The 27,189-nt window shown below is 47.4% G+C and overlaps 1 protein-coding gene across 1 annotated transcript; it reads right to left on the bottom strand.

Annotated features, from left to right (window-relative positions):
- Positions 1 to 4,572: 4,572 nt before the first annotated feature.
- On the bottom strand, positions 4,573 to 23,247 carry LOC142899470 (uncharacterized). The gene is made up of 7 exons (XM_076043060.1): positions 23,214 to 23,247; positions 23,037 to 23,155; positions 15,672 to 15,761; positions 12,010 to 12,157; positions 11,507 to 11,640; positions 10,120 to 10,325; positions 4,573 to 7,577 (listed from the first exon to the last, which is right to left on the bottom strand). Exons 1-7 carry the CDS (start codon positions 23,245 to 23,247, stop codon positions 6,422 to 6,424), a joined length of 1,887 nt encoding a protein of 628 aa, XP_075899175.1. The 3' UTR covers positions 4,573 to 6,421.
- Between the last annotated feature and the right edge of the window lie 3,942 nt (positions 23,248 to 27,189).

Genomic DNA, 27,189 nt, shown 5'->3' with positions numbered 1-27,189 from the left:
CCCCCCCCTCCCCCCCACCCCTACATCTTTTCATGGGGAATCTACTACTACACGATATGTCCCATGAGCTAGTGGTTGCACACTTAAAACTTTGCATGTGCAATTCATCTTCTAAAGACTGAGCCCTGGCAGGCCACAGATAAGTGAAAGTGTGAACGCCTTTTCTTTGTTCAGTGTTCACACAGAGAGAAAAAAAACCAAAACATTTCCTTCACAGAGATTTTCATAGCACTTTCTCCGCGGTCAGATCCCCATTTTCCATGACGCATTCCAGCGGAGTAGAGATGATTAATTTTCAAAAGAAACAACAAAAAAACAACCAAAAAAAACAAACTATTGATTTCTAGTAAATGGCAGGCTGAGGCCTCTGATCAATGCAAATTAAACTCTCAGTCTTATCCTTCTGCCAAACACGGTGGTATAGTTGGCCTGAAGGAATTTAGGACTACTATACCATAACAAATCAACATAAACAATTTTCTAAATTACAACAATATTAAGTCCAAATTTGACATAATTTCATCCTTGAAAATTATACAACCATAGTCAAAACACAGATCATGTTGGTGAAACTTTCCTTTCCAAGTGGAAGTTCATTCATTCATTCATTTTCCATACTCGCTTAGTCCCGAGCTCAGGGTCATGGGGGTCTGCTGGAGCCTCTCCCAGCTGTCTTAGGGCGCCAGTTCATCGCAGGGCCACATAGAGACAAACAACCATTCACACTCACATGCACACCCACGGACAATTTAGAGCGTTCAATTGACCTCACATGCATGTTTGTGTGCATGCGGGAGGAACCCGGAGAGAACCCACGCAGACACGGGGAGAACATGCAAACTCCACACAGAAAGGTCACAGGCCCGGGCCCCGGAATCGAACCCACGACCTTCTTGCTGTGAGGCGGCAGCGCTAACCACTGCGCCACCGTGTCGCCCAAGTGGAAGTCACTCAGTCTAAATTTTGCTTGCACCAACGTACTCATTCCCTGGCTTTGTAGGCTTAGTGACTCTTGTTGGACCACCGCGCCACACAAATACTTCAAGAAGTTCCCTCAAAAACCTCACGAAGGCACTTGGTTAGTGACGTGCAGTGAGGTATGGGCATAATGCAGGATAGTATATCTCACCTTTACTTGTAAATGAAATCCAGACATTGTCACATTTCTTATTTTAGAAATCAAATCCTCCATTTTCAGGGCGGAAAAATGATTGCAGTTTGCACAGCAGTTTTTGTTGTTGTTGTTGTTGTTGTTGTTGTTGTTGTTGTGTTGTTTTTTTCTTTTGCAAGAGTTTACCGGTCAGGGTGATGAACTCTAGGCCCACTATCGCCCCCTTCTTTGAGGCAGCGGCACTGACTGCCTCAAGGCATGCCTTTTACTTGTGGCTGCGGCAAACAAGCACGTGCCATTGGCACGCGCTCAATACAAGGTTTGTGGGGGATTGCGCAATCAGCGGGGAGGCTCCACCTGTCACTGCCTCACCTCTCGTCTCTCCGTTGTTATTTGAACAGGAAATACAGAATTTCAGCGATTTCGACATTGAAAACTATCAAACTATGCACAGGAACCACGGCAAAATTGCATTGAAAGCATAGACCAGAGGACAAATATGAATACTTATTTTATTTTCATCGCGACAGCTGAGGCACTGAGTTTTGTGCCTTTCACCCCCCTGGTGGCGAGGTGAGGCGCTGCCTCCCCTGCCTCCCCTGACTGCGCGTCCCTGCACTTGGTAAATGCGATCGAATCCAATTGAATCACGTCACAGTTTTATTTAATTCATATAAGACTTTTCGCACTTTACACAAAATGATATTGGAGAAAATGTTGTCGCGTCTACTGCTGCTGTGAGACAAAAAGGCCTGAAGCAGTACATGTTGAGATACATGTTGAGATACATGTTGAGATACACGTTGAAGGATTTTTGGGGGTTTTATTTGTTTTAAGCCAAACTCAGTTAAGATTGACGTCAGCTTTTTTTTTTTTTTTTTTTTTTTTCTTGAGTGGAATGTGATGCGTGGCCTTTTGATGGGGGAAACCTTCAGCTCAGTTTTGACTTAACAAGCCGTATGGTGCCATGAGATAATTATTTAGAGACAGACAAACAGTAAAACAGATTGGCCTGCTTTGAATGTGAGGTGTAATGGCTTTTCCCCGCAACGGTTCTGTGGAATAAATATATAAAACATATTTTCTGGAGGCGTTAAGTGAAAGATTGTGTAACATTTCGAGATTTTAAAGAAGAAACAGCAATATCAAGGAGTGACATTTTTTTAGATTGCATTGCTCGTTCACTTATGCTCCCTTAGGGACTCCATACCTTCCCCCTCCTGAGCTTGCCAGTGAACTACGGTGGCCTGTGGGCTCAAACCTCTATGCCTCATCCACCTTCTTGGTTTTTTGAAGACGCGAGCCTTCGCCCCAAATACGCGACGCGCTGTCAGGTGACCTTGACTTGTCCACACGGGGCTTCCTTAGAAAATGGCGGTGCAAGATGGCAACTACCTGGAAGCGAGACCCTTGATCGACAGACATTCTTGTCTTTGTATGAGAACCATTCTGAGGGTAGGAATACCCAATGGCTTTTATTGTACTGTGAGTGTGCACTTTTTATTCATGTATTTAAGGGCTTTATGTGAAGCTTTTACCATACAAAAATCATAAATTAAGCCACATTTTACACTCTAGACCTTTAAATTATACAGTAAACATTTGAGGACAGTTTTCAGTCTGGACTTTGATGTAACGACAAGCAACAACATAGTCAATTTGAGGCCGAGACCTGCTGGGAATATCTGGGGCCAGAGCTTCTTGGTGACACCGCCCCTCCAACTTCCACCTCACCGTGTCCCCTGTCACCCTTGTTTCTGTTCCCTATGGTCATCACCAGCAAACCCCCCCCCCCCGAACCCCGTCCCGCTCCAGACAGTGGTGAGAGACAGGCGTCAGGTTTCCACGATCGTGTGAAGGAGCTGTCATGCCAACTTTACAGCACATTAATCATACAGGGCAACGTGGCTAGAGATACTCTGTATCTTGTTCTGCTGAGTATTTATTATTAATAGAGACACAAACCTGGAGGATGAGACCACATTTGGTATATGTGAAAAATTCAGAAGCTACTAAAGAGACAAAGATGTTTGCTGCGAGAGAGTAGATGGCCATTTTTTTTTCACACTGGGAAATATTTATGATCATTAGATCACTGGAGAGACGTTACTGTACATCATTTTTACATTATTGGAGACTGGGCTGTAATGCCGCAAAATGACGCTGATTTGGTTTCATTCAAACCGGGGGGCGTGCCAGGGGGGAAGGTCTCATAAATCCATTGGATTTATTTAACGTGTCTGGTAGAGAACAAATAGGAAGCGGTTTTAGAGAGGAAATGCCTTTGACAAATGCATAAATAAAATGAAATGCAATAAAGTGGGAGTGATCAAACCGACATATTGCAACCACGCAGATGGAACGAAATTTTTACTGCCAGTCTGGCCTGGTGGTAACAGCTTGAGGCTTCCTGTTGGTGCGAGGGGCAATTTTCGATGCAGTGCCACCGAAGCCATGATTTATCGTGTTGAACCAAACAGTTCTCAAAACCGGTTGGTGGTAAAAAAAATATTATTTGTTCTTCCGTCAATGTGAGAGTGCCATTGAGGTCGGCTTGCAGTTGTTTCCATCTTTCTTCTGGGCTCTCAGAAGGCAGCACAGTTAATTCCTGCTCGTCGCTACTAAACAGTGTTATTGGGATTACTCCATAAAAGTAATCCAACTACTGATTTTTTTTTTTCTTAAAAAGTAATCTAATTACTACTTTAACTACTCTGTCATAAATCACTAATTACTTTAGTTAAAAAAAATAATAAAGTAACAGTTGAGGATGTCTTGTTTCGTACACAACAACGTACAACGAACCACAATATGTTTTCGTTTAGACGAGATGAACTAAAAACAATGTTTGAATTTCCAGCTATCAAACGCAAATCGCTGTTTTTTTCTTTCGCCCCCGCCACGCGTGTTTCGGTGCGTCGTTTTTCTAAATTTCAGACATTTTGTGGATAATGAGACATTTCTAGCTTGCAAAATATTTCAGAAAAGTAACTGAATGGTTACTTGATAAAGTGATTATGATATAGCTACCAGTTTTTTCCAGAGTAATCCCGTTACGTTACTCTGTTTCCAAAAAAAGTAGTGTAATTACATTAGTGGATTACTTAGTAATAGATTACTCGCCAACACTGCTACGAAAGGGACGATGACTAAACATAAATTGGTTAGATTACGATGTTCCCCATGAACATTCCCCATTGTAAAAATCAGTTGAGGTAGTTGTTGAGCAAGTCATTCATTAGAATTCCTGGTTCCTCTGCAGAAATGAGACTCAGTTCTCATAAGTGGTAGAAAGAACTTTTCTTGACTGTAGTTAGCATAACATCGATTTGCAGTAATGACAGCAGTAAGTGGATTATTCCATAGTTGTTACTATAGAACTAAGTTGGAACCAAAGCCATGAAGTTCTATAACCACGCAGTGATCGTATACGACTAAAAGAAAAACCAAACAGTCACTGATTACCCATATAAAGAAAAGTCTTTTAATAGATAAGTCCCGTTTGCAAAAACACGTAGAAACATTTGAAGACACTGCATATTATACACTGTGTTTCGCTACCTTGCAGCTACCTCCTCCATGAGACGAGTCTGACGTGTCTTTCAAACAATTATCAAAAAAGAGATCGCGAGACAGACAAAAAAAAAAAAAAAGCCACATGTATTTTTACCTCAGAGCAACAGAAAAGCCTTCAAGAAGTGTGTATGTTTTAAATTATGCACTTTTGCTTCTGACAATAAATACAAATCTTCAACACTTACGAAAAATGATCACACACACACACAAAGAGAAAAATAGAAGACTAAATTCAAAACAGTGACACCGTGTACAGTTGTGCGTGTTTTTTTTTTTTTTTTTCCGGCGATAGGCTGAACTTCAACTGAGCTATTCCCAGTAGTGCAACTTTGGAAACTACTCGAGTGGCTTCGCCGAGGCCAAGATCAATTTGGTGCATTTAATTAACTGTGCAAAAGAAAAAAAGAAAAATACTGACTGTGAAGAAAACATCTGATGAGGACAACACGGAGAGTGAAGTAGCATTTTAAATCAAATGTGTCGCATCCGCGGAGAGACGGGAGGATTGAAATGCTAACTTTTTTTTTTTTTTTTTTTTTGTGCCATAAACACTAATCAACACTACACAACATCAGCTTCCACATTAAGAGAATGACAGAAAAAAATATATAATATTCTTACATTTTACAGGAGTTCCATGACCTAAAATTATGCAATTATGGTTCTTATGACAAGCAAAAACATTGAATCTTGGAAAAATAGACTTGAATTCAACACTTTTTTTTTTTTTTTTTTTTTCTAAACACAATGTTACAAAGACATCATTTATCTGCTGACAACTAACTTTGATTTGATCGGGGGTTCATGCTTCTTTCGGAAATCTAGAATTTCTTTTTCGTTAGATTCATTCGTAGTGTGACCGTCTTTTGCAGGTTATGACGAATCGTGGCTGACCGACCTCACCGTTCAAACGTGCGACAAAAAACAACGCCGCGACAAATCGCCGCTTTGCAAAAAAAAAAACTTGAAAACACAAACGACATAACCGGGGGACGTCGTGGTTAAAATGTGCTTGCAACGTAAAAACATGGCTGCAGATATTCGACTTTGATCAGCTTCCATCAATTCGACTCGATGCATAGAAATCAGTGTTCTTAGTGGTGCAACACTGTAATGACGGACCATTTATCGTGAAAGCGTACAACTTCCTCCTCAGCAAGTTTCCACTGTTAGGCATCTCCATTGAAAAACCCAGCAGTATGTGTGCGTAATCTCCCGTGTACAAAGTTCAAAACAAAAAAAGTTGTCATATATATATATATATATATATATTTATATATATATGTATAGCATTTCTTGTTCCTCTCACAAAGGCTATAACACAACACAAAAAACAAAAGAAAAAAATGAAACTGTCTTCTAGACACAATTTGTTTCCATTGTCACTAAATCCAAAAGTGCTCGGAACCAACTATAAAACATACTCCTCACAAAGTAGGTCGTCTATCCGCGAACTGGACTTGAACTGGAAGTTGCCGTTGCCGTCTTTATTTTTTTCCGCCTTGATTGTCGCATCGCTAGAACCGCTAGAACCTGAGCCGTGTTTCGGGGGCCTCCTGAAGAGGTTGATTGTCGACATCCTGGGAATCCACGTGATCAACGATTGTCCGTTTTTTTCTTTGTTTCTTTTTTTTTTTTTTGCGTTACCGCTGGTGCGACAGCGGGCGCGCTTGTACGTGTGCGGGGGGGGTTGTTGGTGCTGTGCGGGGGGCACCTCGCTGATGCTGCTTGCTCTCACGGCAGGTAGATGTAGGGACTGGACTTGTGGGGCCCCGTGCTCATCACGCACGGCATGACGTTCCTGGGGCCGACCATCATGGCTTGCCCGAGCTCGTGTGCGCTCTCCGACCACGGCGGCGAGTCCATGGGCTCCCGCTTGATGGAGTGGATCAGGCCGTGGCCTTTGAACTCGTACGCGCCGTGCTTGTGGCCGTAGTCCGGGTGCACGTAGGCCTTTTGGAAGTCTTGCGGGTATGCCTGCGCGTCCACCAGGTTGACGGCTTGGTTGCCGCAAAGCGAGTCCGAGTGCGAGAGTCTCTGGGGGCTAAACTGGTCGCCGCCCAAGCCCTTGTCGCCCTTCAGCAGTCGCCCGCCGCCGCCGCCGCCGCCCACCGCGTAGTTCGGGTAGCCGCCGTGGTTGTTGTTGTGGTACGGCGGGCTGATCCCGGCCTTGCCGCGCTGGCAGGGCGAGTACTGCGGGTCGTAGTAGTCGGCCTCCGACTTGAGGTGGAGGCCGGAGGCCTGGGCGGCGTAGACCCCGTTGCCGTAGCGGCGGTCCACGGCCTCGGGGTCGCGGCAAGCCCACGGCTGCCCGTAGGCGTCGCAGCCGTTCTCCGAGTCCGAGTCGTGCTCCACCTTGATGGGCAGCACCTCCGGCACTTGGTGGCCGTCGTAGCACTCCCCGTAGCCGTTCTCGTTCTTCACCAGGTCCACGCAGTACGCGTCGGGGTCGCTGGGGATCTGGACGTTGCCGTAGAGCTTTGAGACGAACACCTCGCCGCCTCGGCCGCCGTGGCAGCTGGGCGAGAGGCGGTACGGCCTGCCGTAATGGCCGGCCTTGTTCAAGCGGTTGGACGGGAGGTAGCCGACGCCCGGACCCGTTCTGAGGGGACCTGAGTTGGGCCGCAAGGGCCAGCCTCCGCCGCCACCGCTCAGGCCCGGACTCACGCCCTTGTGGGCGGCCGCGGAGGACTTGCAGTAGTTGAGCGGCTCCTCCTGGCTGTAGTAGCCGTCGTGGCGGTACTTGAGGCTGTCCTTGGAGAGAGGGGTCCACGGAGTGTGGTGGCCCCGCTGGGCGGCGCCGGGGGAGGGGCAGGGGAGGAGCAGAGGGTCCGCAATGTCGCCCATGCCTCCGCTGAAGGAGTGCCTCCGCAGGTGCTCGCTCCGTTTGCTGCACGTGGGGAGAGAAAAGATTACGTAAATGACGGTCCAGGAGACTCGGGTTGTGGCCCTGCGATGAACTGGCGACTTGTCCAGGGTGTCACCCTGCCTTCGCCCCTAAGACAGCTGGGAGAGGCTCCAGCAGACCCCCGTGACCCTGAGTAGGAGTAAGCGGGTATAGAAGATGAATGAATAGACTCGGGTTGTGTCCCAAGTTGCTACTCGCTATATAGGGGCTACGCCAATTTGGCAGTGGCGTGCGAATCCTGAGTGAACATCGGTATCTACTACATCGTCCACTTCATATCTCCAACCATCGCTAAGTCATCGTTAAAGGTAGCATCCACCCACGGATGTGTTATTGAAATTAATGGGCCGCTATATTGGATCCTGGGGGGGCTTGTGTACGAGCAATGGTCACGAACCCGGCTTTCCGTCCCATGATGCATTGCGGCCGGTCGCGCCCACCCAAGTGTAGAAAAGGCTCGAGTGGGAAGACACTTAGTGCATGCGCTCGGCACAAAAATGCATATATGTGTTCAATAATTTATATAGCTATTTATTATTATTATTTCATTTCTGAGCACCTGCCAATGTGACATTTTAATGACACGACTGACTTTGTTTACTTTTCTTTTTTTAAATTAGAGTTTTTTTTTTGTGCTATTGTTGTTTTGTTGTTTTTTTTAGTGACGAGTGCACTACGTAGTTGGCTACACACAACTCCCTGTATATGAAGAAGGGAACAAGCGGGTGACTTCGGACACAGCCAAAGAATGTGTTTTCGGAGGTGAGGTTCTTTTTTGGATATTTTTTGTCAGGGCCGGGAAATGCGTTCTGGAACGTCTACCGACTGAATGTTTGTTTCTGCTGATTATTGAATGACTCAAAGCAAAAAAAAAAAAAAAAAAAAAAAAAAAATCAAGGACTGGTTCGTTTATGTTTACAGGAAAGATGCTTGAGGATGACTCACCCTTTCCAAAGTTATTCTATTCCAGTTAGTGGGACCTTAAAATGCTCAATATCTTCATCCACCTCCCTAAGTGTTTCTGACTCCAGAGTTGGAAAGTCTTTTTTTTTGTTTTTCCTTTCACTGTACTTTCTTCGTGCCTCACTGCGGAGTCTACATGTCCTCCTTCCAGGTGCTTAACCTGGCAAGCCGGATGAGACATTCCTTAAATTCTTGAATGATTCTTGGATGAATCTTCCGTCCATCGCAGCACCTGTCTGCGTACAACTGCCGCATTAAGCGAAACTCCTGAATACTCTGAGACCGAGCGAATCGCTGAATTGCTCACTGTAAAACAAACTTCCTGACCTCCCAGTCCAGTATTTTGGCGTATTTCTGTGACACCCTGCATGTTTCTGTGAAGGAACAAACGGCAATCGACGCAAGCTTCCGCGCTGCAGCTCGACTCCGGCCTAATTTGAGCCGAGACGTGGATTTGTTTTTGTAATTCCCCACACGTGAGGTGGCCTCTGGTTCTGGCACTTACTTGCGCTTGCTGGGCCCGCGGAAACCTGGCGCGTGTGCAGAGTTGGGAAGCAACGACGCACAAATACCTCGCTACTGTACTTGTAGATTTTTCAGGTATCTATTATTATATATTCTGACAACTTTTTTTGGCTTTTGCTCCCTTCATTTGCACACAAATAACTGAACGTTGTACTCCTTGCATTGGAAAACCGCTTTGTGTTGTAAAAGTCTTTAAAATATACAAATTCTGTTGGAAGTAATTCACTCAGTTGTGAGTTTTTTTTGTTGCATGAAGTGGAGCCCTTAGAACTCTGCTGTTGCGTAGCTCCATATAAAACTAGATCCTATTTTAGCAGGCGATTACGTTGGAGAAAAATAAACAATGTACTTTTATTTTGACCAAAGAATTTTTTTAGTTTTTTTTTTTACTCAAGTCGCAATAATTTTACTTAACTACAGAATGTGACTATCTTTGACACCCCTGTATGTATGTTATATATACAGTACTACCCAGAAAATTAGAATATCCTGAAAAGGTTGTTGTATTTGCCCATGTGTGAACTCTTCTGAGCCAACAACCCAAGACAGACTGTTTAAAGCAGTGGTCTCCAGACTTTTTTTTTTTTAGCACAATGGGTCACACGTGGGCCGGATGTGGCCCGCGGGCCGTAGTTTGGGGCCCCCTGGTTTAAAGGCTCAGGACCCTTTTGCAGGTGTTTTGGATTCTTTGGACTCTTTGAAGCTACAAAACTGAAGCTTTTCACAGTATTCTCATTTTCTGAGTTTGTGGTTTTATTAAGCTGGAAATCTTAATCAGCAAAGTTGCAACAAGGAGCTGCTTGATATATGATAATTTGCGTGTAATGGCTGAATAAAATTGGTTGGTTTCATCTCTTATGTTAAATTGCCAAAATAAAACAACTTTTACGGGCAGTACTGTACAACTCCTGGGTTTCCAGTGTGTTTTTTTTTCCTCTCACTTTGTCCAGTGAGATGCAGGTGTTTCGCAATTTCTTTCACTTTTAACAAACTCTCGGGTCCGACATTGCCCCCCCCCCCCCCCGCCCCTCTTTACCCGTGCTCCAGAGCGCTGATGATCCCTCCTCCCGCCTTGTTCTTGCCCCGCATCAGCATGTTCTTCATCTTCATCTCGGTGATGGAGGGCAGCAGGAGAGGCACGCCGATGCAGAACAGAGCCAGCTGGGGCGGCATCAGGGCACCGGAGGCCGTCTTCTTCTTCTGGCCGTACAGGAACTTCAGCCGCCCCTGGAACTGCATGGTCTGCGCCGAGGAGAAACGGGGGGGGAACGTAAAGTTACTTGCTGTGCGTGTAAAAATTAAAGCTGCAAGCAGCGTTTGCGGGACTGAGCCTATGTGGCGGCCCTGCTGATTCAATAAACCAATGGAGTCATAGTAATATCCTTCGATGAACGTCCTGTCCTGATTGACGTGCCAAAATACCAGCCGAGCATTCTGGGACTTGTAGTATTAGCGCTACATGTGCTGTAAAATACTGACGGGCTACCGGCCGTAGCACTGATTTGGAATTGCCTCGCGGGCCAAATATACAAATATAGACCGCGGGCCAGAGTTTGACTCCTATGTTATAAGAGAACATGTCTATGTAACTGTCGCGTCAGGACCAGTAACCGTGTGCCACACTCCCTCCTATGACGTAGCGTCGGGTGAAATTTTTTGGGGGGGGCGCGGGGGGGTTCAGCATCTGAGGAGCCTTCTCCAATTTCGGCGGTGCAGCCGGAGTCGGTGCAACCAGAGTGGCCCTGGTGACAGTACACACCTCTGACCCCCTCATCCCATTACCGCCCGCATTCCAGACGTCAACAGGGCTCTCGGGTTGTCCTACGCTCAGTCGCAGCCTGATGCCGCTTGAAGGTCCAGGAACCCCAGTGACTTCATGGTGAAATACTGCCGCACCACAACAGATCCCGGTTGAGGGCCATATTGCGGCCTGCTAAGCTTTTTGAAACCCAGCCCCGGCGAACTTGAAGAAATGATATTCCTGGTCAGTAAGTCATAAGCTAGCGGTACTTCGTCCATTCTTTTCAGTGTTTTCAGAGTCATTTCAATACAGAGCTAAATACCGTGGGGGCTTCAAGACACTGATTTTGTTGGAACTTCACTTTGGTTCATTTTCAATTGGCATTAAAGCACGTTTTCTACATATACCCCACGTTATTATTTTTCCACCATCCATCTGCTCCTGCTCCGCACGCCCTCTGTCACATTTTAGAACCCACCGTGGCCCCACCAATCAGAAAGCCGGCCCACCCCCTGATGTAGACTGCCATGACTTGCACCCATGAAATACTGTCACGTTGTTACCGTCCCCTCTGCATTTGAAGGATACTTGGACTGGCATTGAGCAACAACCAGGGGGAGGACGGGGACACCTAATATTGACGGGTATTTGGCGCACTTGCACTGTGCGTGAGGATTCCTACCAGGAAGCCGGAGGTGCTGTCCAGGAGGCATCGGACTCTGGCGATGAAACATCTGTTGAGGAAGCAGGAAAGGTCTGAGGGAACCCCCCCGGCCTCCGGTGAATGGAACAGGCTGCTCACAACAAAGTCATCGCCTGAGGTGTAACAGACCAAAATAAAAGAGTACAATGCCGTTAGTAATTATAATACCATTGCCAATACTTTTACCACTCAATCGTTCGGAAGAGGATTAAAGAACAAAACAAAAACGTTGGTCCCAAATTTATGTCACAGGATGCAACAACAACAACGACCTGGCCCACGGGCGCTGGAGCTAACCCATGAGAGGTGTCAGAGCCCTTTGTGACCTCACAAAAGCCTGCTCGTCAGACTTTAGTCTTAGTCTGCTGAAGGTTTAGCGTTTCACAAATAAAAGTTGATTGACTGACTGATGTTTCAATCTAATATTTTCCCCCTATTAAAGGTATAATTTTTCATGCATTCCATCAGCATCAGCCACTCACCACTTCCTGCGGCCAGCTGGGTGTCCTGGTGCGCTGACGTCTGCTGCTGCTGCTGCGGAGGGCACATGGCCCAGTGGAGCTGCCGTCTGAACTCCTGGCGGTCGTCTACGTGGATGTAGTCGAACACATTCTGATGCATCACGTCCGTCTGTGCTCGGATGGAACAGGAAAGGTTAGAATAGAATTACAAGAGACGCACTTTACTGATCCCAAATTGGGGCAACTCCAATTGGGGGGGGGCACGAGCGTCCTGTCAGCCGCAGCCAGGAGGCAAACGAGTTTCTTCGGTTGTGATTTAGCCACAGTCTAACAAAGCATGTTGAGCAGTGTTGGCGAATAGTCTATTACTAATCTATTACTAGTGGATTACTAAGTAGTCCACTAATGTACTTTAACAACTTTTTTTTAAGTAACAGAGTAATGTAACGGGATTACTCTGGCAAAACTGGTAATTACATCATAATTACTTCGTCAAGTAACGATTCCTGTACTTTTCGGAAATATTTTGCAAGCTAAGAATGTCTGAAATTTCGGGGTGGGGGGGGGACAACCAAAAACAACAATGTTTGATTGCGTTTGATAGCTGGAAAAATACAAACGTTGTTTTGAGTTCATCTCGTCTAAGTGAAAGAATATTGTGGTTCGTTGTGCGTCGCGTGCAGGAAACAAGACGTCCTCAACTGTTGCTCTATGTTTTTTTTTTTAGCTAAAGTATTTAGTCATTGATAACAAAGTAGTTAAAGTAGTAATTAGATTACTTTTTATGGAGTAATCAGTAGTTGGATTACTTTTACGGCGTAATCCCAATAACACTGTATTAATGAGTAACTGATAACTTGTGAAACAAAGTAGTTAAAGAAGTAATTAGATTACTTTTTTTTTTTTTTTTTAGACGGTATTCCCGCACAGCGCCAAAGCCGCTGGCCGCTGGAAGTCGGCGAAGCGAAACTTGCAGAAAAAAAGAAAAAGAAAAAGAAAAAAAAAAAAAAACCACGCGCGCACACTGTGTGTCGGCGCATAAACACACACTGGCGGGGAGGACGAGGCGGCGCAGTCTGCCGCGCGCGGTGCAGCTGGAAGGGCCAACGAGGGCAGCTGTGTTTGTCAAACATCGCGTGACACCAGCTCCTGAACGAACAGCGGTCCAGCCCAACTCGCCCTCCCAGCGCACACACACACACACACACACACACACACACACACACACACACAGAGCCGGGTTCCAGCCCGCTCTCGTCATGCCTCCCCCCCCCCCCTCCCTCCCTCCCTCTCTTTTCCAGCAATAGCTTTGCTTTCTGTCATTCCATGACAGATTCCTCAGTGAAACATTCAACCTTCTCCCTCTGCCTCCCCGCCCCCCCTCCCCCACCCCCCTCCCCCCTCCATGACTTCCCTACTGGTGGCACGCGAGGGCTTTTGATCGCCTGCCTCGGCAAACACGATCCGTTCCCACCGTCTACGGCGGGCCGCTCCGTCTTGCGGCTTTTTTTTTTTTCTCTTTTTTTTCTTGCTTCCCTACTGGCAGACGGATCGAGTGACTGTTGTTTATGTTTCTCGTTAAAAAAAAAAAAAAAAAAAAAGAAAAAGCACAAAAGAGGAGCGGGAGGGCGGGGGGGTCGGGAGCGATTTCTTTTCCGTCGGCCTTCAAAGCCAATAGCCCGGCTCCAAAATATGGGATCAAATGCCGTTGGAGGCGGGTTTTTTTTGTTTTGTTTTGTTTTGTTTTTTTGTCTTCCCTTTTTTTCCCCCCTCGCTCTTCACCAGACTTGTTTTTGTGGCGAAAAGTGTTTTTCTTTGGAGTTTTTTCCGATCGTTTCCGAAGAGTAAGTGCCCTTCCAAATTGCAATTGCGGGGTTATGAAACGCCGTGACTGTGGCCCCCGGAGGAAGGTTCATCTGTGCAGAACTGAAAAGCACTTGACCAGATCTAAACACGTGGGAGAGGACGGGGGGAGGGGGTGGGGGGGGGAATGGGGGGCGGCAAAAAAAGCTCAGTTGACGAGTCTTTGTAATTCAACATCCCAAACTGTGAGCATTCCATGCGTCTTTGTGTGTGTGTGTGTGTGTGTGTGTGTGTGTGTGTGTGTGTGTGTGTGTGTGTCAACGATTCTGCAACAAGTCCACTTCCTTTCGGTTCAGACGGAAAAATGTAACTGGACGGGGGACAAACAAACTGCGCGGAAAGCACGTTGTTTTCGAGTGTCCTTTTTCGTGGCACAATCGTCCGGGCACGGAACGTTGCTTTTCGATGCCAAGTTGGAGCGATGGAGGGACTGTACCAGGGGTGTCAAACATACGGCCCGCGGGCTGGACCGGGCCCACAAACTGTTTTTTTCCGGCCCGCGAGATGATTTTTGCAAAATATAAAAACTGCAATATTTCAATGAAAGAGAGTGCTGTTCTAAATGTGTCCACTTGGTGTCGCAATATCGTTTCTGCTTCGCAAAACAAACTCAATACTGGGGCTGAGCAAATCGGCACAAGTACATCCACTGATTTCTCCTATTGGCTGCCCTCATTGCCCCAGAACGTCTCCTATTGGCTACCCTCATTGCCCCAGAACGTCTCCTATTGGCTACCCCCATTGCCCCAGAACGTCTCCTATTGGCTACCCTCATTGCCCCAGAACGTCTCCCATTGGCTGCCCTCATTGCCCCAGACCGTCTCTTATTGGCTACCCTCATTGCCCCAGAACGTCTCCTATTGGCTGCCCTCATTGCCCCAGAACGTCTCCTATTGGCTGCCCTCATTGCCTCAAAATGTCTCTGTCGAAACAGACAACGCTGATGCAGAGCAGTGTTGCCAACTTGGGGACTTTCTCCCCCCAAAAAGTCGCTATTTCTCCCCATGGCGACTAGCGACAAATCCAGCGACTTTTCCTGCTGTTATCACGTCGCAAATTGTCAATGATGCAAATGAGACGATGACGTCATTTGGTGACGTCTTGCGACAGCCAATAGTGACTTTCCTTTCTGAGGAGTTGGCAACACTGATGCAGAGTGCAGAGTGTTCAAAGAACACCAACCAAGTACAACAAAGAAAACAACTGGAAGTTGTTGTTATTTTTACGTTATTATTCCCATACCATGACTTGGGAATAGATTTTCCTCTATGTGGCCCGTGAACCAAAAATGAGTTTGACACGCCTGGACTATACAGTAACAGCTAAAAGCACTTCATTCATGGTTTCCGAGCAAAGGCATGATTTCAGCGTGGCAAGACCTACAAGGCTGTGCGTTGATATCCATAATTAATGGGTGACTGAGGGGGGATTATGACTGCCTTCTTCACGTGGGCCGGACAGAGACACGCAGCGGGCCGGATGTGGCCTGCGGGCTGTAGTTTGGGGACCCCTGCCATAGAATAAAAAACTGTGTCCATTCGTCCTCCAGGTTCCTCTGATCCGGGGCCTTTAAAACGTTCCACTTGCTCCCTTAACCAAAGCCAGAGGGGATGGAGAACATTTCCTGCGAAGCGAAACTGCCAACTGCCTAACATGCTGATTTTCTTTTCGCTTACAATAAATAAATAAATAAAATAAAATAAAATAAATCCAGAGACGATTGCAACCATTTAAGGAAAGGTACGGGAAAACTGTGGAAAAAACCGGGGGCTGCATATTTTGTGCTTCTGAAACGTCGTCGCCGGGCTGAAGGCACTCACCTGGTGAAATCCCAGATAGTCCACAATGGTGGAGGAGGCGTAGAACACCATCCCGTCGCTGCTCACCACCAAGGCGAAACCTGTCAGAGACTGCGCAGACACGCAAGAAAAACACACAGAGACTGATTAGTGATGCGTCCGGGAAACAGACTCGCAAGCAAGAACCCGACCATCAAACTGCAGGAACCCAGTGCGTGGCATCACTGCGAGGCGACCCTCAGGAGCAGTGGTCTCCAAACTTTTTTTTAGCAATGGGCCACATGACGGAACTGCATCATGTCGGCGGGCCACGGTGCGTTGACGGGGGGGGGGGGGGGGCAGGGATGCTGGTTGGAAATATAGCGCTAACAGCAAACTTACGTGGCGGGGGGGTATTATGACTGCCTTCACGCCGGCCGTAGTTTGGGGACCCCTGCTCAGGAGTGACGGGGTCTCCTTTACGCTTATTCTTCTCGCCTTGAGACCGGAACGCAAGACAGAACCTGGGGCTTCTCGGCAGAGCCAAGCGCAGTAAAGCTCGCGCACAGAAGACGGAGTGAAAGTAACACAACTGCGGGGCGGGGGGGAATGAAAGACAGATGCTGGCCGAGCTCGGCGGGCCAAATAAAACGCGCTGATTTGTACTGCTAAATATTGCTTTTGATAGACTTTTAGGGGAATATTTTTCAAATGAAATTTAAGGCCCACAGAGGTTTTTTTTTTTTGTTTTTTTGTTTTTTTTCACAGACCCCTTGGGAGAAAAAGGAAAAAAAAAAGAAATGGCGGTGAACTCGGGGACGACGCGCACACAAGCGGCAATTTGCTCCCCTTTAAACGCAAGAATCCAACTTTTGATAAGCGAGTCGGCTTGACCAGCAACGTGTTTTCAATTTGCAATATGAAAATGGGCAGACACACACGCACACACACACACACACACACACACACACACACACACACACACACACACACACACACACACACTGTTTTTTGGAACCGCTTTCATGCGCTAGCACGCGAAAGGAGGGAAGAATCATTTTGCCGGCTGATTAAAGGGAGAAATTTGAATAAGTGCATAAGTGGCTTCAGTCAAGCCAGAGGTGAGGAGGGGAGCAGTGGTGTAGTAGTCTAGTAGTGGTGTAGTAGTCTGGTAGTGGTGAAGTAGTCTAGTAGTGGTGTAGTAGTCTGGTAGTGGTGAAGTAGTCTAGTAGTGGTGTAGTAGTCTGGTAGTGGTGTAGTAGTCTAGTAGTGGTGTAGTAGTCTGGTAGTAGTCTAGTAGTGGTGTAGTAGTCTGGTAGTGGTGTAGTAGTCTAGTAGTGGTGTAGTAGTGGTGTAGTAGCCTAGTAGTGGTGTAGTAGTCTGGTAGTATTGTAGTGGGTCGACACTGACCCCCCCCCCCCCCCCCCGCGTGTTCGGCCGCAGCTACTTCAAAACAAAAACAACAACAAAAAAGTTCCAGCAGTGAAGTGCAAAAAGTGTTGCAAACACAAAGAAATTCCCCAAAGCGGTGGACGGCGGACTGTCAAACAGGCCAGAACACAAAACATCCTTTCAATCACATTTTTTAAACGGGAAAGTGAGCATTGTGTCAAAGGAAGAAAAAGAAAAAAAACCCACACTGACGCGCATCTTTGCGCCTCTTTTAGCGATTGTACGGTAACTCGGAACCTTTTTCTAGTGGTTATACGGCCGTGTACCTGCGTTATCACGTCAACCGCACGGCTGGGGGGGGGGGGGGGGGGGGGTTATGTATGTGTGTGTGTGTGTGTGTGGGGGGGTAGTCGAACACAGGAAGGAGACTCGCGTCTGCAGCGCTGCGGCCGCGATGGCGTGACAAGCGCCGCCGCGGCTACTTGACTTGCGTGACTGCTGCTGCCAGAGTCTGTCACCTCAGTTTTACTGCGAGAAAACGCAGGTCTTCCCCCGCCTGTGTGCGCGCGCACGCGCGCGCGCGCGCTCCCCCTCCCCCTCCTCAACGCTGATCTGATTGCCTCTCGCCCGCGGTGTCATGCTCCACCTCGCTGCACACGCTCCGTCGTCTCCGCCGCACCTGTCCGCGCGAGCGCAACAGTTTGCGCCCCCCCCCCCCCCCCCCCGCCCCTCCAACACCCTCCGACACCCTCCAACACCTCCCACCCCGCCCGCTGAGAGTCGTTCCGTGACGCGGGGCGGATGCGTGCGGAAGCATCCGAGCTGGCATGACAAAGAAGAGGACTCTGCTTTTAGAATACCGAAAGTCATTTAAAGGGTGAAGCGTGGAGTATTTGGGGATTTTGCGTTTCAACTTCCATCCCCCTCCTGAGCTCGCCAGTGAACGACGTTTATTTGAAGACGTGAGCGTTCACCCTGTCGGGAAGTTGTATTGTCCACACAAGGCTCCCTTAGAGAAATGGCAGTGCTAATGGAAGCTAACTGGGAGCAAGCAGACCCTTGCTATATGTATATTCTTATATATAAATAAGAACCTATCTAAGGGCAGGACAGTTAAATGACTTTAATGTACTGCGAATATACACTTTTATTCATGTATTTTTGGGCAGTATATTACATGTTTACCAATACACACACACACACACACACATATATATATATGTATATGTATATATATATATATATATATAAGATTGTTGCAAATTTAGCCTTGTGGCTACAGCTTGAGGTTTGCTATTGGTAGCAGGGTGGACATTAGCTTAGTCTCGCCAAGGCCAGTCAAGTACAAGGCGAAAAACATACTGCCTGTCGCCTGAAAAGTCTCTCGGTCCTGTCGGAGTCCTGCTTTCAATGCTAAAATAGCATCAGATTCCATGAGACAGCCGGGAAAACAGCTTTGCATTTGTTTGTTTTTAGCTAGCAAACGGCTAGCTGCTCGGCTTACTAGCGCTTATTCCTGGGTTTCAGCAAAATGACAACGATTGTATTAGATTGTCGTGCTAGGCTACGTTTCCCGGCGGTTTATTTCGTTTTATTTTCCACCCTACCAGACACTGCGGTCCAGTTGCTGGAATTTGCACGTTTCAAACATCTCATTTCCAACCCATGAGTCTTCAAGATTTAAACGTCAGATGCGCGCCTATCACCAACAGAGACCTCTCAGGACCGCTCCGAAGATCTTGAAGAGAAAAAAAAAAAGATAAGGTAACGCGGTATTGGCATATAGCTTAGTGTGCTTTCCAATACCGCTTAATATGTTGGTCGCATGGGGCCCGCGCAAACATCTGGGAACAGCATGCTGGAGCCACGTCTAATATATTTACGAGAACTGTGTATTTTGTCCAATTCCGACACAGCGACATATGAAAAGGTCTGGGGTTTTTTTTTAAAGCAGGAATTTGATCTGCTATCCGGGATCTTCCTTCATATGGAAACCATGTGTTGCGAGCGGAGGAAAAAAAAGGTGTTTGAGCAGCTTTGTCGCGCAATAAAGTTTGAAAAGCTGCGTCACTGATCGACCAATTCATTGGGCGTCACATCCCATTTGCTACAGGGCACATCTTTAGTCCAGATTGGTTGCTGGTTGCAAAATTCTACAGCTCTAATGAATGATGAATCAGTTGTTTTGAGTTTATCATGATAATATGTATATATATATATATATATATATATATATATATATATATATATATATATATATATACATATATATATATATATATATATATGTATATATATATATATACATATATATATATATATATATGTATATATATACATATATATGTGGAAATATGTATACATATATATATACATGTATACATATACATGTCTATATACAGTATATCCATATTTACACATATATACATATATATGTATATATACAGTATATATATATTTACACATATATACATACGTTGGCTTCAAATATTCCAACAAACGATGCAAAAACACTGTGGTGAAAACATCATATTTTAAATATGATAACATATTTAGCCCTCTGTTTACGGCCTTCCTTCAAAAATAGCTAGCAAAGAGTTTCCTTACAAACGGATGCTTTGTTAGACCTGCGCATTTCGAAGGGGATTAACAAGAAGGGCTACAAAGGCGCCTGGTAGGGGCGGGGGGGGGGGGGGGGGTTCGTCAGTGCTCTTTGTGATGTCACAGACAGCCGATTTCCAGAGCTGTGTGTTTTAGCACCAACGTGACTTAGAAGTAGAGCAACCAAACAGGTAATTTGGGGAGTTTATGGACAGGCTGCAGACCCGGGTGACTGTCCTAAAACATGGATAAAGTGAAGTCTGCGAGGCCAGGAAAAGTCCAAGATCAACATTTGGAGTCTGACTCAGTGTATTTAGTCAGTGCACAGTGTTCCCTGAGACACCACGTTAAATCTCTGCACACAGTTTTTCTCTTTTTTGACACTTTTATTTCATCTGGAACCAAAAAAATGCCCTGGACATCATGAGACCCGAAAGAGGTGCACAGTCAGATGACTGTGAAAATTGACTTTTTTTTTTTTTTTTTTTTTTGGCAAAAAAAAAAAAAGATAAATGCAATAAAAAAAATAAAATAATAAAAACCCAAAACCACTGTAGCCTCACCCTGCGTTTTATGTTGGAATGGGACCTGACCATTTACAACCCATTTGAAAGATTCGGAGGAATATACCACGGCGTCCGGCGCGCTTTGGCTGTTTATGTGCGTTTGCGCCGCTCACGTTTCTCTCACTTCTTAGCATACTGGAACCTTTAGGTAATGGAAACAGGCACCTGCTGCTGCTGCCTGGCTGGCCGGCTCGCTAGCTCGCTGCCTGGCTGGCTGGCTGCCTAGCTCGCTGGCTCGTCGCATATCTCCAACTATTACACCCCCCTGGCTCCCATAACTGCCCCCTGGGAGACGGACAGCTTTGACGGACAAATCTTAAGAGGTGCTTTGCACGCAGAGTCCAAAAATATAAAAGAGCGGTTAACTCGGATTTGGATGTGTGGGATGGAAGGGAGGAGGAGGAGGAGGAGGTGGTAGCGGTAGCGCTGGCGGTGGGTCGTCGAGGGCTTGTTGCATTGTTTCAACAGGGTTTCTTTGGTTCTCCCTCTTGTTGCCGGCTGTCAGAGCAAGATGAAAGCGGAGCTGATGAGGTCACGGCACGACGCAGAGACCCTCCGTCCATCGGGAACGCTAGCGCGGACAATGCCCCGCACGCCAAGGTTAAAATAATAGCGTCGAATTGAATCTGGGGAAAGTTTGTGAGCGTGCAGTGTCCCGTCTGAGTCAGGAGGAGGGGCTCCTTTTGAACATTTTGCTGATTTTATTGGACTTTTTTTTACAAGTCTGAGCCACAGCGCTGGCCACTGTTCTCCGAGTCATTGTGTTATATTTTGCTTTGCATTGTTCTATTGTATTGTTTGTAATTAATTCTATTTTCTTTTCGCACTTTTACCACCTTTCCCTTGTCGCTTTTGATCCCCGTATCGCACAGTCACAACGGCATTTTTACAGCCGTGTCATGCGACTTATGGCAAAACCTTTGAATTCTAAAAACGAATGAATTTTTTTGACATTTACTTTTTGTAAAACCAACAAAAAGTACAACTTTACAAAAAGTTCAACTTCATTTTAACAAAAAAAAAACAATTCCAGCTACTTTACAAAGTTGAAAATGTTTCACCTTTGTAAAGTTTTTTTTAAACATTTTCAACTTTACACAAAGTCTTACACTAGGCGAATACGGCAGTATTTTGGAGACCTCAAGACTTTTCTTTGCAAAACTAGCAGTGCAAAGTCCGCAACGAAACGTTACGATCCGTTAAACCAGTGGTCTCCAAACTTTTTAGCAATGGGCCTCATGACGGAACTGCATCATGTCGGCGGGCCACGGTTCGTTGACGGCGGGGGGGGATGCTGGTTGGAAGCATAATGCTAACGTCCTGGCATTATTTTTCGTTGACGGGGGGGAAGGGGGGGTGCTGGTTGAATAGCGCTAACGTCTTTATTGAGCGGGGGAATGGGAGCTGGAGCGCGCTATCGCTGTCGCGCTACGCTAACGTGTCGGCAAAGTTACGTGGCGGGCGGGGGGGGGATTACGACTGCATTCACGCGGGCCAAGACGTCAAGTCGTTCCCCCCCCCCCCCCCACCCCGTAACCTTCTGAACGTGTTTCAGGTCAAAACAGCAAATCGGCAAACTCAAGAACGAGCGCGTGTAAATTTAAAAAAAACCTTCATCGGCATCAAACACACACACACACACACACACACACACACACGCACGCACGCACGCACACGCTCGCACACCCCGTCGCTTCAATCTCTCTGCGGGTCCCATCACCTTAACGACCGATGCACAGTTTAGCAGGAGGCCCCCGCTGCAGGTCGAGTCACGCAACGGGAGGCAGCGCATCGCCACGCTCAATCTATCCCTTTGTCTTCCCGCCCATTGAGACCGGCCGGCATCGGGATCGACTGGGCGCCCACGCACGCAGCCCGTTGGCCGGCGATCGGCGCCGCAAATTTGCCATCATTAGAGACGGCGATGATCTGATGCCGCCGCCGCCGCCGCCGCCGCCGCTCGCTAACGAGTCAAAGGCGCTAATTGTGCAGGAATTCAGCGGCGGTGCATCTTGGCGAGCGTGCGAAATCGCTGCTAGCGATGCGCGGACACCGCTACCAGTATCTGGCATCTGTACCGATACATGCCGGTTCCGCGACACCGATAGCAACTGTGCGTGTATGTATGGACATGACAATTTTGTTGAAGTCGTGTTTGTACTTGTGACGGTCACCCCCCCAAGTTCTAGAGCAACGTGCTGAGGAACGTCGCTCAAATAACAGAGCGTCTGTGGAAAATGTAAAAAAAAAAAAAATCAAAGGCAATTCTGTAATGTGTAATGGCCTTATTAAATTCGGGATCAATGGAGTACATCTACTCTATATTCTAGTCTATACAACAATGAGAGGGGCGGAGTCACACTCCTCACTCAGCGAATCTCTGCACTCCTAATGCATGCGTGGTTGGACTCTGATTGGAGGGTCGCAGGTCAAGCGGCGGGGGGACAAATCCGCTCCACTCTGATTAGCGATGACACGCTCGGTGTGCTCTTCTCACCGTCCTCTGCTCACTTTCACACACGACCCACATGCAGTCAAACAAACCGACACACACACACACACACACACACACACACACACACACAGTGACACGCACGCACGCCTAAGCAGGCGCCCCCCCCACCTCCTTCATCAGCTCTGACACTGCCGTCTCGCCCCCTGATGTCACGCAACACTGCAGCTTCTGTAAAGGAGGTCGGGGGGGGGGGGGCAGGGGTCGAAGGGCACGCTCACAAACACAGACGCACACGGACGCAGGACAGAGGGAGTTTTCTATGTGGCGAAAGTGACAAAAAAAAAAAAAAAAAAGAGAGAGAGAGAGAGAGAAAAAAACAGGGGGGTTTGTTACCTCCAGGAGGAGGCCGCTTTCGCTGACCGCGCTCCCCAGCGGAAGGCTCTCCTTTGTGGGTTCGGGGTTGGAGGGTGGCGGGCTGGCGATCTGCTTCCTGGCGGGCTTGTCTTGGTTCGCTGGAAGACAAAAGAAAAGCGTAGAAGGAAGATCCAAGTTAGGGTTATTTTCTGTCACCTTTTTGGCCTTTCTGAGAGTGAACGCTGCACATCGGTCGGCTTAAGGAGCATCACACGGAAAAAATACATTTGGAGGGCAGTCACAGAGTGGGGAGGAAAAGCCTTTGCGGAGCTTCTCTCACATTCGAGTCACTCGGAAAGAAAGAAAAATTATCTTTACATTCGCACCAGCGAGGGAGCGAGAGCGTCTCGGAAAACACATTAGCTTGCACCGGGCCCCCAGGTATTCCTCGGCGCCGTGGGGGAACTGTCTAATGCAGGGGTCGCCAAACTACGGCCCGCGGGCCACATCCGGCCCGTTGCGTGTCTCTGTCCGGCCCGCGTGACGAAGGCAGTCATAACAAACTTCGTCAAATCTGGCGCGCAAAACACGAAAGCCTTAGAAATCTCCCCCCCCCCCCCCCCCCCCCCCCCACCCCTCCACCCCCCCGTTTGCATGTACCCCGGGTGTGCAATTAGCCCATGAAATAATGCTGTGCGGCGCCGTCCATGCGTTTGCGTGTCGGAGGCATGTTTGCGTGTTTCTCTTATGGGTGCGCTGTCAGGGGGCATGTGGCTCACTCCGAGAGATCAACCCCCCCCCCGCGCTCCCTCCGTCACTCGTCGTGAGCGGGGGCCGCGGATTAGTCACGCGACGGGCGTACGAGAGCGAGCGCGCATCGGCTTCATTGTGTAAAAAGAAAAAAAAAGAAAAAAAAAAGAAAAGAAGAAAAGGAACTAATTTATGTATCTCCTGATGCTCCTTAGAGTCTCCACCCCCCCCCACCCCCCCCGCCCCCCCGACGATGTAACCCCATTACGCACCCCTCCCCCAACCGCCCGCATCGCCCCCACACTCAACCTTTCATACCCCCCCGTCGTCTTCGCACCCCATCTTTGGTGGTGGGGGGGGGGGGGGTTGGCGTTTTGAAGCGCGTCCACTCCGGAGAGCGTTTGAGAGCTTTGTTCGGGTCAGACAGACCCGTCTTCTCGTCAACGGGCCCTGAAGCGCTGACCGCTGAAGCTAACCTCCCTAAAGGCATTTCCCATTTTTTTTTTTTCCGGGTCTGGATCCAACCATTGGAAAAAAAAAAAAAAAAAAAAAATGCCAATTCTCTCCTCGCTGACGATTTGGTATTTTATTTCCAAAGCACAGAGTGAATGGCGCACTAAAAGACTAAAAACGCACACGAGAAGAACGTCCCCCCCCCCCCCCCTTTTCGATCGCCAGCAACAAAAAAAAAAAAAAAAAAAGCCTTGAAATGAACCTGACGGGCCCTCTTTTATTTCACTCCTCCGACGCCTCGGCTGTTTTTTGTTTTCTCTCTTACGGCAGCTTTTGGAGAGGACGCGGGGCTCCGGGAAAGACAAACACCCGGGGATGATTAATTAGCGCCCCCGCCGCCGCCGCCGCCGCTTCCTCCGTCTCCCTCAATGCCCGCCTTTATCCCTCGGCCCGCTCGCCCTCTCTTCCCGTTTTGCTTTTCTTTGCCTCTGTTTTCTCCCCCCTCCCCTCCGCAGGTGAAGCCCTGACTTGGAAGAAAACGTTGCAAAAAATGACAGACGGTTGCACTTTTTTGCAACGGGGTTCGTCGAGTGCGAAATTGAGTGTGAAGCGGTCGGTTTGCAAAGCGTGGACCGACTTTGCAGATTGAAAGGACGGCAGGTTGAGAACAGCTGAGAGCATTCCATCAAAATGTAGAAAAGTAACCAAATGTAATTAGTTACATTACTTTGCCAAAGTATCTGAAATAGTTCTATAATAACATATGTATAAATATATACATATATACATATATATATATACACATATATATATGTATATCTATATATAGATATATATATAGATATACATATATATATATATGTATATATATATATATATACACATATATATATGTATAAATATATACATATATATATGTGTATATATATATATATATATATATATATATATATACATACATACATACATATGTATATATATATATACATATGTATATATATACATACATATGTATATATATACATATATATATATAATACTATTCCATTTTCAATAGGGCGAATTGTGCTTGCAACCAATGAAATTTGGAAAGTACGAATCAAAAAAAGGTTTGTGGCTGTCGCATCACCAGAAGCCACTTCGTCCCGCTCGACCGAGCCGCGCTGAGAGGGGGGTGGGGGGGTGGGTGGGGGGGGGCGCGCCGCACAAGAAGACACGGCCGGGTCGAGCGACGGGGGAAAAGGGGGGGTCTCTGGGGGGGCTCGCGGTGTCGCTAACGGGTCCCCTCGTCCCCCGGCTTTAGAGGAGGAGGCGAGACACAAAGACACGTCTTTGTCAAAACGCAGGGATGAATATTTCAGCGCGGCTCCGTTCAACGGAGCGTTGGATAACCAAAGATGGAATGGCATGACGTTCGGTCGGAGGGGCGTCGCACGGCTGAATCGCGGATTGCACCCGTGGCGTGCACTCTGCACTCGGAGCTGAATGGTGGCCTGTCCCCGGCCCTTTTTAACCCCCCCGTGCCGCCATACTTGAGCGCACCTCGTACGCGACGCCAGCTGCGGCACGCTTCCAAAACCTGCACGCACGCCGCCGCCACCGCCGCCGCCGCCGCTGCTGCTGCTGCTGCTGGGTTCAAGTCAAACAAGTTTTTTTTTACTTTTTTTTTTAAAAGAGATTTCGGGAGCATGAGAGCTTTTCAAAGGGGGCATTAATAAGTCATGGCGATGAGTGACACGACCTGTACTCAAGTGTAATAACTGGTTTAATTCGCAAAACCCCAGAGTACAGAAAGAAGGGGTTTTCCATGCGACAAAAAAATCTAGTATGAAAGTGCTTGACTGCAACGCCCCCAACAGAATGGTTTGGTTTCAAAAATCCGCAAATGTTTTATGCTTTGTCGGGCCCAGCAACATGTTTGGAAGGGGACAAACACACACTGCAAGAATATCCATAGATCAATCACGGGGTCTTGCTCCCAGTTAGCTGCCATCTTGCACCGCCACATTTCTAAGGAAGCCCGGTGGGGACAAACCAGCTGCCTCACAGCGCGTTTCATATTCGGCGTGAACGCTCGCATCCTCGAATAAGCCGACGGAAAAGAAGGTGGACGAGGTATCCGGGTTTTGGGCGCGCGCCGTAGCTCACTGGCAAGCTCAGGAGGGGATGCCCACTGCGTGCCCGCGCGACTGCATACTCCCAGGACAATTAGAAGAAGCGGAGGAGGACAAAGGATGGACTTGGCTCTTCTCGTTAGGCGAGAGACACGCTACGCTTCGCAAACGATGCTCAGACACTCTACATTTTGCACAGTGTGCCAGAACTGTTAAAAGTGTTGAAGAAGAAACGGCGACATCAAGTGGTTACATTTCAGACTGCGGCGTATTTCACTCTCTCTCGTTGTCTCTCCCCCCTCCCGAGCTTGCCAGTGAACTACGGCGGCCCGTGCGCACCCCAAACCTGGATACCTCGTCCACCTTCTTTTCCATTGGTTTATTTCAGGGTGCGAGCGTTAAGTGTATGATATTTTTAAAGAAGAAACAGCAATGTCAAGTGCTCGGTCACTTTTGAACCCTTAGGGACTCCGTGCCTCCCCCCCCTCCTGAGCTTGCCAGTGAACTACGGTGGCCTGTGAGCTCAAACCTGTTGTACCTTCTTGGTTTATTTGAAGACGCGACCCTACGCCCTGAATATGCGCAACGCGCTGTCAGGCAGCTGGATTGTCCACACCAGGCTTCCTTAGAAATATATGATGGTGCAAGATGGCAAAACTGGGAGCAGGACCCTTATTCATCGATGGATATTCTTATATATACATGTATGCATATGTATATATTTTATACATATATCTATATATCTATATCTATATATATAGATATATATCTATATATATACACATACATATATATGAGTGCGTTCTAAGGCCAGGAAAACCACATTACTTTCATTGTACTGCAATTATACACTTTTATTACTGTTTACTGGCATT

The sequence above is a fragment of the Nelusetta ayraudi genome, unplaced genomic scaffold (genome assembly GCF_046127955.1).
Source record: "Nelusetta ayraudi isolate G7.1 ecotype Tasmania unplaced genomic scaffold, CSIRO-AGI_Nayr_v1 ptg000073l, whole genome shotgun sequence".
Lineage (NCBI taxonomy): Eukaryota > Metazoa > Chordata > Actinopteri > Tetraodontiformes > Monacanthidae > Nelusetta > Nelusetta ayraudi.
This window is presented reverse-complemented; position numbering and strand designations above follow the sequence as displayed.